Source organism: Lactuca saligna, chromosome 7 (assembly GCF_052625555.1).
Source record: "Lactuca saligna cultivar CGN05327 chromosome 7, ASM5262555v1, whole genome shotgun sequence".
Lineage (NCBI taxonomy): Eukaryota > Viridiplantae > Streptophyta > Magnoliopsida > Asterales > Asteraceae > Lactuca > Lactuca saligna.
The window spans coordinates 119,078,932-119,095,022 of record NC_136423.1 but is presented as its reverse complement, the minus strand read 5'-3'; the positions used below and the strand labels follow the sequence as shown (position 1 = coordinate 119,095,022).

The window sequence follows — 16,091 nt, the reverse complement described above, 5'->3', positions numbered from 1 at the left end:
AAGTTCAAGTATTAGTTATTACTCTACTAGTAATTATGCAGTAATATAATCATAATATTACCCATCATCTTTAAAATAAACACACCAGCTCAAAGTAGACAAATTAATGTCCTCTAAAACAAAACATAATTAATTATAAATACAACATCAATCATTCAAATCAAACGTTGAACAATAGTCTTCTCTCTGCATCCCACTCGTCTAACGCATCTCTTGTGTCCCGTGCGTCTCTAGCGTCTCCTGAGTCCCTTCTGTCCCTTTCCCTTTTCCTTTTGTGTTACTACCTGATGTCGTACTACTTTTTCTAGCCTTTTTTTGTTTCTTTGGGACCAATGTCGGGGAAGTCGCTGCATTATGTGTTGTACTATCACATCTACTACACCTTCTTATTATAGGTTCCTCACCTTGAGACGGAATACGATTTCTGTTTCTCGGTCTACCCGCTTGACATGTATCCATTATCGGGGGTTTCACAACCATTATGTCAGTAGGAATCTCCAAATCACACGGTTCTGGAAGGGGGTAAACTGGCTCCTCATACGTACTTCGGTATGTTTCCATTTTGTAAGCATCTATAGCCAGATGTCCCAAGTTACTTTTTTTCAAGTGCTTCAAGACCATTATCACATGACCACAAGGCAACCCAGTTCCTTCCCAATATTTGCATGTACAAGTCTCTTTTCTCAGATCAACTACGCCACCATGTTTGAAATCATGAACTTCATAAAGTGCATCTGAAACACTAGAAACGGACCATCCTGTCGTACGCTCTTCATTTTTACTAACTACTTTTTCAACCCACTCGGTTAGAACGGTTGAACGTTTCCCTATAAACAAGATATATATAATTAACTAATTATTCGACCCAACTAAAGTCAAAATAAAATTCATACCTCCTTCGATGCGATGCTTGTAACACCATTCCTGTGAAAGATGCCGGAAGAACTCAAGAAGGGGTATTATAGGCATCTTCCTTGCATCTACAGATAAAGCATTCATGGACTTTGCACTGTTCGAGGTCATGTAATCGTAACGTTTCGACGGCGAATATGCTCTAGTCCAGTTAGCATGGGGAATTTCACTTAGATACGCTGCTACTTGTGGCCTAGTAGAACTAAATCTATACCATAATTCTTCAAAAACATTTCTTTTGTAAGCTTTCACAAGCCTCCAAAACAACACTTTCGTTTTATCATTTTTCCCAAACTTGTGTACTATGTTTCATAGTATATGAAAAGCACACAAGCCATGATGAGCATGTGGAAAAACATTTTCAATACTAATGCGAATTGCATCGGCCCTGTCAGTTACAAAAGTCAATTCTTGACAATCACCAACACATTCATACAACTTTTCAAGAAACCATGTCCACGTAAGACCACTCTCTTTTTTGCATATTCCGTGCGCAAGGGGAAGTATCTGGTTGTTCCCATCCATAGCTACTGCATGATATGGTTCCCTTAAAAGCACCCTTCAAATGGGCACCATCCATAATTATAACTTTACGACAAAATCTTTTGAACACTCTATCTGCAATATATAAAAATGGAACACATAAACACTCTATAATTTGTTTACAAAAATTATATATTAAATAACAACTTTTTTGTATTTACCATGCTCACAATGGCATAAAAACAACACTCGAAACAATCTTCAGAATCTATTTGAATATACGCAACTGTATCGGGATTATGCCTCTTCAAATTGTGAAAATAAATAGGAAGTTTGGCAAAACATTCTTCAGAGGATCCCAACAATAGTTCCATAGCATATTGTTTTGCACGCCAATTAGTTTGTAATCTACGTTGATTTCCAGCAAAGCATTCAAATCCCTTGATATTTCATTAGGTCTCCAAACCTTGGAACGATTTTTTCCCATAATCTCATGCAATATAGTACACATGAATTTTTTTTATTAGCATGCTTATGATTAGGGTGTATCTGTAATGACGAACATGTGTGCACATTGTTGAAAGTCCTGATTTCAAATTCATCAGTGAGATGATGGCGTTTTGCATACAAACACCAACTACAGTTCTCAATTTCACAATATACCTCATAATGATTTTTGTTAGAGTGTTTGGTCTTAAACTGAAACTTTTCTCTTGTTGCTTTAAGACTCAAAGCAAAAATTAGTTGTTGTTTGTTGTCATATGTTTGACGAACAAACATATCATCATTTGGACCTAAACTGTGAAATGGTCCGGGTTCCACAATAGGATCGGGACAATCAGGTATGGGAGGCATACCGTAAAATATGTCTGAAGCTTTTTTCCTGGGTGTGAACTCATCTTCTAACCATCCTTCATTTGACTCTTCACCGTCTGAGATAGTTTTGTCGGTCAGTCTTCCAAACTCATATAAATTTTTTTCTTCAACCATATTCAGTGCCACAGTTTCTTCTTCTGGACAATCTTCAACATTATCAGAAACAATGTTTTCAACATTGTATGGTACAACTTTCTTAGTTGCTTCTGTCTGTTCGACCAATCCTTGAAACACCTCTAAATACAAATGCACAATCTCCTTCGTTTCAGAAATTACATTTCTGAGTTGATAAACATCTACTTCATCTAAAATATTCATCACATACCCATGAACCGGGTGTTGAAATGACAATGATATATTACTATTGAACACCTTAGCCTTACTTTTGACCAAATCAAACAATATCCGACAATCAAAATTAGGCAGAAGCAGTAAACCCATGGTGTTTAACTTTGGTCTAACGTAGGTGTTAATCCCATTACTTATCTGCCAAAAACCTCCAGTACATAAAATAACAAAACTCATATTTGGTTTTGAAAATCAAATGAAAACGAACTGATCTATCGACCAAAGTGAAACAAACATATGAAAAAAAAACTTTTGCATCAAAAAACTCTTCAAAATCAGCTCCAACCACCCATTCCGCGGAGGCATTACTTTCTCTGCGGAGCTCCGCATCCTCCTTTCCGCGGACTCAGTTATGACTTCCAACTGCTTCCTCCTCGGAGGCATCACTCTCTCCATGGAGCTCCGCGTCGACCTCTCCGCAGGGTATTTACGAGATCCTAGCAGCTCTCTCCGTGGAGGTTATATTGAATCTGCAGAACCCCTTCCGAGGAGCATGCTTAAAAAGCTAACAACCTATCTTTCGGTCACTACGCAGAGATGACATCATTCCACGGAGGTCCGTGGAGGGCCCTCCGCGGAATGCTTGTCTATAGCTGGAATTTATTTTTTGTGATTAAATTTTTAAATTTCCCCCCTTTTTTATCTATACCCGATATTTTCTCTATATTTATCATTATACTTTTAATGAAGGGAGAATTAGAGTCTTATACCCCCCTTATAGACCGACTTTGTGAATGAGACCTACTAACGGTAAGACTGACTACTCTTATACATACATACATACATACATACATACATACATACATACATACATATATATATATATATATATGTATATATATAATTAAACTTATAATATTATAAAGTATAAGGGTTGAATTTAAACATTTAAAACTCTATGGTTTGGAATTAAAGTTTCATTGACGAGACTCTAAAAATTCCAAAACTTGAGAGCAAGTTTTGAAACTTGTCAAAACTCCTCCCATTCATAACTTATGAGTTTAATAGGATTTTAATGTATGAGACCTTTCATTTTCCATAACTTGAGGACTAGTTATGGAGGCCATTAAAAATCATTTAGATCATTTTTCTAACAACTAAAATTATCACATAACTAGGCGAATGACCGCGCGTCGCGCGGAAACATCTATATAGTTGAAGTCTTTACAAATATATGTTTTCTTTTTAAATATAACAATAACGTTGTTGTTAAATTTGATATAATAATTTTTATAGTAAATTTGATTATTTTGAATTATATGATAATATATACATCTATTATAACTTTATAATCTCAATCGAATGAATGACTACTACCCGCGAGTTACACATGAATAAAATTAAATATAATATATGGTTTAATGTTATTTATAATTGTTGTTATTGTTAACTAATTTTTTTAAAATTTATATGCTTAATGTTTTAATTTCTATCATTATAATTATTTAAAACATCAAACATTATTTTTTGATTTTAAAGGTACCAATATAATCATTTATATAGAGTTATTGTTAACTATTGTTATTGTATGTTATTTTAAGCTACTTATTTGAAAACTTTTAACGATTATAAAAATATCATTAGGAATTATTTTAGTTAAATTGATATTACAATTTATTTTTTGCATTTATCACTATAATTTATCACTTTTAACTATTTACAAAATATTCTTTAGATTTTTAAGTGGAATTGAAATTTATACTTAAGTTGACATTATAATGTTATATTTATGTTCACGATTTAAGTATTTTGTCCAAACTTTTCAAAAGTTGTAGCTTTATACTGATAATGGTTTACATTTAACATCATATTAAATGTAATAAATTAAGTATAATATGTTAAAAGTTAAATACATAACTTTATAAATAGAAGTAAAGATATTATTTTAAAATTGAAATTTAATTTATTTATGATTACAATTCAGGTTTGGTATTTATTTAACTTTACTAACCAATTATAACTATTATTAGAAAAAGACATTATAATTTATCACTTTTAACTATTTACAAAATATTCTTTGGGTTGATTAAGTTAAACTAAAATAGTTAACCCTGTAATGTTATATTTAAATTTATAATTTAAGTATTTTATACAAATTGTTCCAAAATTGTATATTTAAAATGATAACAGTTTACATCCAACAATATATTAAAACTAATAAATTAAGTATATTATGTTATAAGTTAAAAAACATAACTTTATTAGTAGAAGTAAAAATATTATTTCTAGATTGAAATTTAGTTTATATGATTACATTTTAGGTTTGAAAATTATTTAACCTACTTTACCAAGTTATAATTATTATTAGAAAGAAATTAAAAAGTCATGGGAGTTTCAAATGAATGTGGTGAAAGGAAAAATATATGAGAGTTTCAAATGAATGTGGTGCAAGGAAAAATGCTTCCTTTATAAGTATATAATGATAATGATAATGAAATGATGATTTCTGATCTAACTAAACTCATAATCAAGATAATTTCAAGTTAACAATTTGAAAGCAATTTTGTTTATCATATAAAGAAACAATTATTTTAAAACTTTGACAATTATCTTGTGGTTGGATGAGTACAAGCACTACCATATCACAAAAAATATTTCCAATGATCCAAAACAATTTGTGGTAGTGTTCCAAATAGGGATGGCAATGGGTACGGGTATACCGGGTTTCGTGTTCCCCATCCCCATACCTGAATCCCAATCCCTATCCCCATACCCGACCTCATACCCATCGGGGATTAAAAATCTATCCCCATCCCCATCCCCAATTGGTATCGGGGATCCCCAATGGGTAATCGGGAATTTTTCCCCATTACAAAGTTTTGAACTTTTATGAAAAATAACTCATAAATATATATTAACCAACAAAACAAAAACTAACAGAATTAATATAAAACACTATAATCACTGAATGTCTTCAACACGAACAATAACATTCAAGGTTACAAATTAAATCATTCTTTGCAAAAAGAGACATAAAATGTCTTCCCAAAACTATACGTTTGATTGTTAGAAAATCTTATTTTGTCTAATGAACATTTGCTTATGCATTATTAAAAATAAAAACATAAATAATATATATATATATATATATATATATATATATATATATATATATATATATATATATATCGGGTACCCATCGGGGCCGGTTTCGGGTACGGGTATGGGTACCCGACAGGTAAAACCATCCCCATCCCCATCCCCACTTTTTATTTTCGGGTAATACCCATCCTCGGTCAACTCGGGGATTTACCCGGTCAACTCGGGTTAGGGTTTTGGGTACCCGTTGGGTACGGATTTTTTTGCCATCTCTAGTTCCAAATCCAAACCAGACCAAGAAACTCAAAATTCTGCATATAGAGCCTTCAACTCGTCGAGTGCACAAACTGGACTTGGTGAGTTGCTCTGTTACTGAGTGCACTAGTCGAGTCTGTTCATGGACTCGGTGGTTTCACCAGTTAAAGGCCAAAATTTCAACTTTTCCAGCTTTGAAAAATTAGTGAGCATCAAATATATTAGAAAACAATCCTAGGCTCTGATACCACTGTTGGGTTTTGAGCACTATAACACTCCTATGGTGCACATGCAACCGTAAATTCTTTGGATCTATGTTTGCTCTAATTATACATGCATTTTGTTTTTCCAAAGAATTCACCCTAGCTAGCATACAATTGAAGCTATATAATAAAACTTAGTTTGGATGCTTACCTCTTTAGTAGGGTAGAGTTCTTGACCTTTGAAAGCTTGACAACCTCAATTTTGATGCCTCTAATGGTTCACAAACACCAATATGCAAGAGGAGGCTTTAAGATAATAAGTTATTTAACTCAAAAGAGTGTTTAGTCGATTTTGGCTCATGTGGGTCTATTTATAATGTGGAAAATGCTGGGGTTACACTTTGTAAACCCTAATGATCCATGACTTTTCACGTTCTTATGCTCCATGGGTTTAACCTCCATGGACTATCCATGGATTATCCTATTGGTTTAGCCCATAATCATGGATCATTAGCCCATATTATAAGGATCATTAATTTACATTATCAATCTCCATATATTTAATTAGTCTCTTTTGAACACAAAATTAATTCCAAATTAATTCTTGATCAATATTAGTTAAATAATATGATTCCATATACTATACTTATAATATATTAATAAATCTTAAATAACCTTATTCTCAAAAGTCCATCCTATCAATTGCACTGGTGAAGGCAACCCAAAAGGACCATGCTACTATCGGGTCAAGTACATCTCAGTTATAGTTATGGGCTTAGACACCAAATCCAACAAATACATGTTGATATAGACCCTTCATATTCACCACAAGGGATGACAATTCGATTCGTCATGATTTACTGATGATTCGGCAAATATGATTATGTTTATAAGACTAAGTATAATTGTGATAATTTTCAAAAGGTTCAAAGAGTACCAGAATGAACTGAATAATCTATTAGGTAGAAAGATTAAAAAAATCTCTAATTTGAAACGAAGGGAGGGTGTTTTAGTGTCATTTTTTATGATAATCTTAGTAATTGTGGAATTGTATCACAATTAATCCTCCAAGAACATTTTAGTTCAATTGTATGACTAAGAAAAAGAATCAAACATTATTGGAAATGGTTCGATCATAGATGAGTCATACATTGTTCCAGTCAAGTTTTACATCCATGATCTTGTAACTACATATCATATCTTGAAAATCATTTCAAACTAAGAAAGAGGAAGACACCTCATAATATGTGGAGTAAAGAATGTTTCTTTACTCTAGCATGTTTAGAATCGGAGTTTTGATGTTTTTTGTTAAGCGGGACACAAAAGATAAACTTAGATGAAGTATATGACGTGTTTGTTGGGTTAGGTGTCTAAGCCCATAACTAGTTTTGGTATGTACTTGATTTGATTATTAGGTGTCTAAGCCCATTGAGACTCCCACTGACTCCTTGACATATAAGATTCTCTTGTCAATAAACATTTCCCAACAAACAAATATTCAAGAGTTAGTGTAGCTTTTATCAAGACAAAACACTTCATAAAATTGGTCCTAGTTGGTCTTTGTCTTATCCAAGACATCACAACTTTCCAATTTCAAATGTTCAATAATAAGAAAAACTTTTCAAAATTCCACCTTTGATGAATGTTATAAACTTTCTTAAGACTTGTCACTCAATATCACAATCTTAACTCTAAGACTTGTTTTTGAAACGAAGTATGATTGGCATCTTGATTTAACCATTTCTTCAATTCTCGATTCCTCTTCTCATACATACAATTGCACTAAGACTCACTTAGAGGATCAATTGAGATATGGATCTTAATCATTAAGAACTATCATAAAACATAATAAAAGGTACTCTCCCTTCTTCTTAGAATGGAGAAACTTTTATCTTTCTGCCTACTTGATTCTTCATATTCATTCTGCTATTGATTTAAACTCTTTCAATAAACTCGGAATTACACTTAATCTTATAAGTATAATCATATTTACTAAACCTTTAGTAAATCATGACGAATATCTTTGTCACTCTTGTGGTGGACTTAATCAACACACAACCTTGTGTACTCGATCTCCTAGTCCTTCACTTGACACAGCTCGCCAAATCATCGCTGATTCAGCAGTTATAAGCAAACAGGTCAAATCAATGAGGGTCAGGTCATGATCCATCATATATTACTCTCTAACGAACTCACTATATGATTCAGGAAGCAACTAAAGAACTCAGTCAATATCCAACTTACCTGAAATCTCGACACCCAACATCCTTAACCTATCAATGCGTGACTTTATCTCTAAGACGTGTACACACACAGGTTTCCCATGTTTACTTGCCAAAAGGGCTTGAGTGAGCTTGAACTTTTCAAGCCTTCGAACTTCTGGGTTAGGGACAATAATTGGAGGAGGTGGAGGAAGTGAGGCATGATCTCTTGTTCCTTGATCGAATCGTGGATCATCATCTTCATTTGGAAAGCTTGTTCCATGGAATTTGGGAAGACCATAGTTGTCATACTTTGAGTCTACAAAACGGGAGAAAATTTAAGTTAAGTTGATTAGAATCCTCGATGTGACACCCAAATGAAACATCGAGGCTAGGATCCAACACAATACTCTACAACCTAGAAGAGGGATGTCGTAATCTAGTTGCAAAATATTTCAAGGTAGGTAAATGACGATTTACCAATTTCCACCATGAAAACAAAAAGGAAACTTAAGTTTTAAATGTATTGAAAACTCCTAGATCTTTTGAGATTCATTGAGCTTTTCAATGGCATGTTTAAATCTCGACATGCCCCTCGATTTGTGACTGGGATGCCGAGGATCACAAAATAGGGTGTGAATAACCATGCAAACTTACATGGTGCACCCAATGTTACAGTCACCTATTTGGTGTGCCGGTTAACCACACACGCTACACCGAACTATGACAAACATTGAGTCACCCTTTTCTACCTTTGCTTAGAACCATTTAGTGTGCCGGTTAACCACATGCGCTCCACTAACGTCTTCGCAAGGGCACAAAGTGTAATTTCATGGAATTGCATCAATTCACTTTTGCCTAAAGTAACTAAGATTGGGAATTTAAAAAAAAAATAGTTACTTTATACTTCATTATAATTTTAATGGAAAGGGTTTGCCCTATCCTACCCGTTCGGCTAATGACCCTCCACCAATCAAGGAAGCAGTGGGTGAGAGTGGATACCCATTAAACGGCCATTTTAAAGGCCATAACCTTATCCCCCCCCCCCCCCCCCCCTTATAGATCGGCTTCGTGAATGAGGCCTAACGGTAAGACTAGCATTTAAGTTATACATATATAATATTAGACTTTTAATGTTATACATAGTATTAGGGTGTATTTTACACTTTTAAAATACTAGGTTGTTTAATTTTATAAATTACACTTTTAATTTAATTAAATATAAACCATATCATTATGGATTTATTTACTCTCTTTTAATTATACACTTAATTAATTTAATAAAACCATAAGGGTGTAATTTAAACTTTTCAAAATGTAAGCAAGAACATTCTAGATCAAATTACAAATAATAATAATTAACCAATTAATTAGCAATTATCTAAATATGACCTAATTCAATTTCTTGCAAGATAATCTAACAAATAATTCAAATAAATCAAGTTTATCACATAAGGAAATGATTATCTAATTAATTTGACAATTATCTTTTACTTTGGTAAGGATATCTTTTAAATTAAACAATTAATTTATCATAATCCCTTAAATCCCCTAGAATTCGAAATTATGGGATGGGATATTCAAACTCCTTAATTACCAAATTTAAACATTTAAAGGATAATTACAAGATATGGCAATATCCAAATCCCTAAAATTTAGGATCTAATCATGGGGAAAGAGGTAATTTCCAAATTCTAGGGTTAGACAACCCTAAAATCGAAATGTTGGGGCCAAAGAAAAAGGTTTAGGAAATCTTACCAAAATTTTTTGAAATCTAGGGTTTAGAAACCCTAATTTCGAAAATCAAGCCTCCAGGGTTTATTAGCCCTAATATGTCAAGTTCATAAATTTGAATAAAGTTAATTGAAAACAAAAACCAATGGCTCTGATACCACTGATGGGTTTTATACAAACAATCCTATGTGTGCATGCAACCCTAGAGTTAGATCTATGTTTTCACTATTAGTTATACAACTTTATGAACACAAAAAGAAACCTGGCATGCTAGTACTTTTTTCGAAATCCACATATAAGAATAGAATACATACCTTTTGTTGTTATATAGTAATAACAACTAGTTCCTTGAATCTCCTTAGCTCTTGAAAGCAAGTACCACAAGTGTAGTACCTCCAATGGCTCACAAACACACTAGGTGAAAGGATGAATATGGGAGAAAGGAGAGAAGGGTATCTTGCCCTAGATTTCATCCCTTTTAGGGTTTCCCAAGGCTTGGATGGAATCTTAGTGCGTTAGGGTGCTATTTATACTTAAGGCTAACTAGGGTTTCAAGGTGTAAACCCTAATCCCTTAGCTTAGGGCCTAAGCAAGTCCATGGACTCCTTTCCTTAAGCCCTTGGACGAAAACTCCTAGATCCTTCTAGGATTTTCGTTCAAGCCTTAATAAAGGTGATCCAATGGCGCAAAGCCTCAACTATTGAATAATTACAAAATAGCCCCTGCACTTTTAGTCAGTTCCTTTAATCCCAAAATTAATTCTAAATTAATTTCTGATTAAATACTAATTAATAATATGATTCCAAAATAATATATTATTCATATAATATATTAACAAATCATATTTATACCCTAATTTATTATTCTTAACAATAAACCAACCTCTCTCCTCAACAATCATCCTGTCTAGTCACCAGTGTGAAGGCAACCCAAAAGGACCATGCACAATCGGGTCAAGTACATACCAAAATAGTTATGGACTTAGACACTAATCCAACAGACTGACTAATTGAACATATCAAATCAGTCCAGGCTTGACCAAGCGCTTAGGGGTGTCATCACTAAATCATCAAGGGGCCCACAGATATCACTTTTATCCCACTTTGGGTAAAAGGAACGGATAAACTTCGACTCATATGCTTTCACTATTTACTCATCAAATCACACACAACAATACATTTTATAACACCAAGCTACTGCTTTATTTACGTATTATCAATGTGCAACGGACTTGTAAACAACAACTCATATATATTTGTTTCAAGAATAAAAGATATTATCGTCTCACAATCACTCATAATAAAATCCATGAAGTGATTCACGTGAGTGTGGGTTTAATCTAATACTCAAATATTATTTCATGAGCACTCATGAATGTTGCAACAAACTTTTACTATGTCTAAACGCTTTAGACAATCTACAAGCCAATTCATGACAGTCTTGCCTCAATACCTACTTCCAACGTATGATCGACTGTGGATGTTTGAATAATCTTATTATTCGGGAAGTCAAAACATGCGAAGTGAAACACAAGAATAATCGAATATAATATGATCTCAACACTTTTGAGTATAAATAGAACACTTATTATTTAATCACCATATTGATTACACATTATTCATTGTATAATGTTTTGGATAATCAACTTAATACTTGAATAAAAAACAATAGTTATCCAATGCTCCAAGCATGCACGTCGTGTTTACCTATGGTCCTTTCTTTGTGAAATAGATCAATTTAACATACTTCCAATGACACTCATTTCATAATTCCCAATCCTTGTCATAAGTGTAAGAATATCAAATTCTTGGCATTATTAGAATGTGTTAGATTCTAACATTTTACGCAATGATTTTTTTGTAATGTCATAACACCAAAGTCACAAAAGCTTTGACAATGACATTAAAAAGTGCTCTATTGGAGATTGTTACAAGACAACTCCATAGATATGAAGTCTCGCATTCAAAGTAAATTCCTTTAAACATCCGTCTCGCATAAAAGTTTCTAACCTACTCATAGATTCTTAATATCCAACTCTTATTATGGAAACATTTCCATATCTTCCATATGACAACTCATTCTTAATATAATCCTATCTATTCATAATAATGTTAATATGGTCCATTCATTACTGTTGAGTCCATTTGTGTTGCATCTTGGGCCATGCATTTTGTATCCGGATTGGGCCTGTCCATCCGTGTCTATCTAGATTAGTTTCATTGTTATCTAGATTAGCTGTCAGGGTTTCAGTATATATATGCATGCATGTATGCGTATATTATAAGTTAATTTTTACGTTGATTCTTATAACCCAAAATACCTCTACAGATTGAAGTTCTTTATCGAGCTCTTTTGAGGTGTTATTGCATTAATCATTCGACATATTTAGCGCTATACTTGTGTTCTTTATTACGTTCTTATTTAATATCTTGCTTAGAATCATACGATCCTAAAAGAACTTTGTTCTAACAATTGGTATCAGAGCAGGAGACTGTGTGATCAATACACATTCCTTCTGTATTCATAATACTTTAGGGTTTCCGCTTTTATCGTATAAATAGAAGTCGTCGTCTTCATATCGACGACAACTTTGTTTTTGATAAAACCCTAATCTCAAGTTTACAGGTTTGATTCTAGCAGCTCACCATGTCTCACGATGATTCGCATACAAACCCTATTAACATCTCAAACAGCATCGGATCAACAACCAGAGTACCCATACTCTATACTCAAGACTACGAAGTATGGTCTCATCACTTTGAAGATTACGTGGTTGGATCTGAAGACAATGGCTATCTCATCTGGGAAGCTATCACTTTTGGACCGTTTGTACATTCGGAGACAAACACGACTGTTAAGACGCAAAAGGATTACAACAAGTTGGTGACAGATGTTCAGAAGATGCCACAGGATGAGAAGGACAAGATCTTATGTAACGTTAAATCCATATGAATGATAAGATTCACCCTGCAATCTGACACCTTTCGGCTAGTAGGTTCATGCACAACTGCTAAAGAGATCTGGGATATGTTGAAGGAACTTTACTCAACTGATGAAGATCTGGAACACTCCATTCAAACTCTATTACTGTCAGAATTTGGAGTTTTCGAACAGAAATCTGAAGAGAAGCTTGTACAGACCTTTGATCGGTTCATTCATCTCTTAAGTAAGATGATCAAGCATGGGATAGAGAGGAAGCTTATCGAGCAGAAAGTAACGTTTATGAACGGACTGAGACTAGAATGGATGGCTGTGGTTTCCACTGTGAAGTCGCATGAACAATTCAAATCGTACTCGCTAGCGAAACTAGTGGGGATACTAAAGTCCCATGAAAGTGTTGTAACCAAGGAAGCGAAAGTAGTCTCTGGTGTGGGATCGTTGGCTCTTGTTTCTAAAGGAAAAAGTACTGTAGAAGAAGAAGAAGAGTCAGACATGTCAGAGTGCGACCTTACAAGTGAGGAGTATGTATTGATGGTCACAAATCCAAAGAAATTTGCAAAGAGAAAATTTCCCGTCAGCAAGAATCGAAACTGGCAGGGAAGTTATAGTTCTGAGAAGATGAAGGATGAACAGAAAGTCTCCTCTCATAAGGATGAAGAGAAAAAGGAGAGCAAGCTTGCAGGAGGCTCAGGATACGACTGCAACTATTGTCACGGCAAGAACCATTTTGCCAAAGATTGCATGTTGAGAAAGATGGCTGAGAAAAGAGAGGGTGAAGATGATGAGGCGTATTATATGCGCAAATTAGAAGAAGTCAAGAAGAAAAAGGCGTCCAACAGCTCAATGAATGCCTTACTCGTACAGGAGAATGCTCGGGAAGATGATTTCAGTGGCGTAGAAGTCTAGTCAACCGACTCTGAAGACGAAGAGGTTAGAAGGCCCACTCATGGAAAGGCGTATGTGGCAAAGAATGAAGGTTCAGGTGGAAAGTGCTTTATCGTCACTGCTGGTTCATCAACCAAAAGTGCAGATACATAACCGAATCTGACAGAAAACAAGTGTTTTGCGGCCAAGTCGGTGATTGAGAAGATCAACGACTATGATCGATTGATCAAAAAGGTACATTCTATTCTTGAGTCTCTTAAAATTTCAAAAACTAATTATCAAGAAGAATTAAATGAATTAAACTTTAAATTTTCTAACCTAAGTAGTAGCCTCATGCAAACCCGCTTAGCGAATTCTAACCTAACTGACCAACTCGGCAGGGTGTCTTCAAAAAGTGAGGAGAGGAGAATCTTGATTGAGCTGAAGGAAGCGGAGTTAGTTAGAGTTACGGATGAAAGTATTTATTTGCAAAGAGACAATTTAAAGTTATTAAAACAAAGAAATGTTTTCTGTTTAATTGCTAAGCGTCTTTATACTAATATTGCTCAATTACATTTAAGTTGGGAAATTGGAAAGAAAATTCATAAAATGATTTTGCCCTTTCTTGAATTTAAGGAAGATGAAGTTATAGCAGAATGTGAATCAAAAGTGTCCTCTAAAGAAACATCAATGTCGTATAGGCTAGGTTTGGATAAGATAGAAACCTTCATCGATTCTAAGGAACATAAAAGTATGTTAAAAGATATCTTAGATGAAAATGATAGGCTAAAGATTAAAACTGAAACTATACAAACATTCGATCTGTCAAATGCCAAAATTGTTAAATTATAATAAAATAAACTTAGATAATTCGTCTGAATTTGATGTGGAAAGTGAGAAGAGTGAAATCTCAGTAGAGGATGAAGTTGATTGCTCTAAATTTATGAAAAATGAAACCGAGAATAAAAAACCTCTTATATCAGAAAACTCGGTTGAGTTTGCTCGTCTGTCAAAAGAACATAAACCAAAACTCAAGGAAAAGGCCTTGGTCTATCAAAAAGTTCAGACCGTGCCAAATCAGGGTTATGCTGTGACAGGGGTCACCCAAAGGCAAACGACAGAATTAAGAACCATAGTTAACGAAGATAACGCTAAAGGATGCAAAGACTATTTTTGGTTTACTCTTATTGATAACGCAGACGAGACTGTGGGACTATCTGAGAAAACCACATGGAGAGTCAAATGTAGATAGATACCAGAACCCATCAACAAACCCTCCAGTTTTGACATTCCATGCACAAGTGGAACCAAAGATGTTCCTGAGGAACCAATGGTTGAACCTGATATTCCAATCAAGTGGGAAGAACCGAAAGTTCTACTCAAGAGAGAGGAAGCACCGAAAGTTCAAATTAAGAAGAGTACATAATCTAAAATGGAAGGTAAGACAACTGTAACTCAGAAAGAGAAACCAAAGGCCAGCTTCAATGTTCACAAATCTCAGAAGGAGCTAGCTGAACAGAAATGCCTGAGAAATCAAAGATATGCCACGAATCTGAATGAATGGAAAAGGCATTGGAATTCTCAAAATCCCAACTCTGAGCCTCCCAGGAAAGAATCCATGGACAAGGGAAAGGAAAAGTTGAAGGAAAATTTCAGTCCAAATTCCTATTATTCCAAATCCCAAAAACCGAAAGTCAAGTCTCGGTCCTGAACCCACTTTTGGTCCTCAACCCAGTTTTGGTCCTAAACCTAGTTTCGGTCCTAAACCCAGATTCGGTCCTCGATCTAGTTTCGGTCCTAAACCCAGATTCGGTCCTCGATCCAGATTTAGTCCTAAACCCAGATTCAGTCCCAATCCTAGTTATGGATCCTCAAAGTCCCAAGATGAAACAAATTCTCTAAAGGACATCAAAGGAAAAGGAAAGTTGGTATTAGACTCTAAGAAGGAAAATAAGAAATCCTCCACTAAACCTAGGAATCAAACGAAAAATCCTAAACCATCAAAAGCAACCACAACTGATACACTAAAATTTAAAGAAGATAAACAAAAATCAAGGTGTATACCATTAAAAGAAAAGATCAAACCACTCTTATTAAACGAACTTATTTAGTTGATGCTTCTGTAGTTATTCCTTTCTCTATGAAAAACTCACCAGGACCCAAGAAACTTTGGGTTCCTAAATCTGCTTGAATTTGCAGGTAATCAGTGACGAGCAGTTTGACGACAAATTGTATA

The 16,091-nt window shown here is 34.3% G+C and overlaps 1 protein-coding gene across 1 annotated transcript; it reads right to left on the bottom strand.

Annotated features, from left to right (window-relative positions):
* Positions 1 to 201: 201 nt before the first annotated feature.
* LOC145007171 (uncharacterized) lies at positions 202 to 1,437 on the bottom strand. The gene is made up of 3 exons (XM_078966153.1): positions 1,244 to 1,437; positions 894 to 1,120; positions 202 to 827 (listed from the first exon to the last, which is right to left on the bottom strand). Exons 1-3 carry the CDS (start codon positions 1,435 to 1,437, stop codon positions 202 to 204), a joined length of 1,047 nt encoding a protein of 348 aa, XP_078822279.1.
* Positions 1,438 to 16,091: the final 14,654 nt, after the last annotated feature.

Coding starts and splice junctions, on each gene's coding strand:
- LOC145007171 (XM_078966153.1), bottom strand. CDS start 1,437: ATGGATGGGAACAACCAGATACTTCCCCTTGCGCACGGAATATGCAAA. Junction 1,121..1,243: donor CCACATGCTCATCATGGCTT/GTGTGCTTTTCA, acceptor ATTATGGTATAG/ATTTAGTTCTACTAGGCCAC. Junction 828..893: donor CAAGCATCGCATCGAAGGAG/GTATGAATTTTA, acceptor TCTTGTTTATAG/GGAAACGTTCAACCGTTCTA.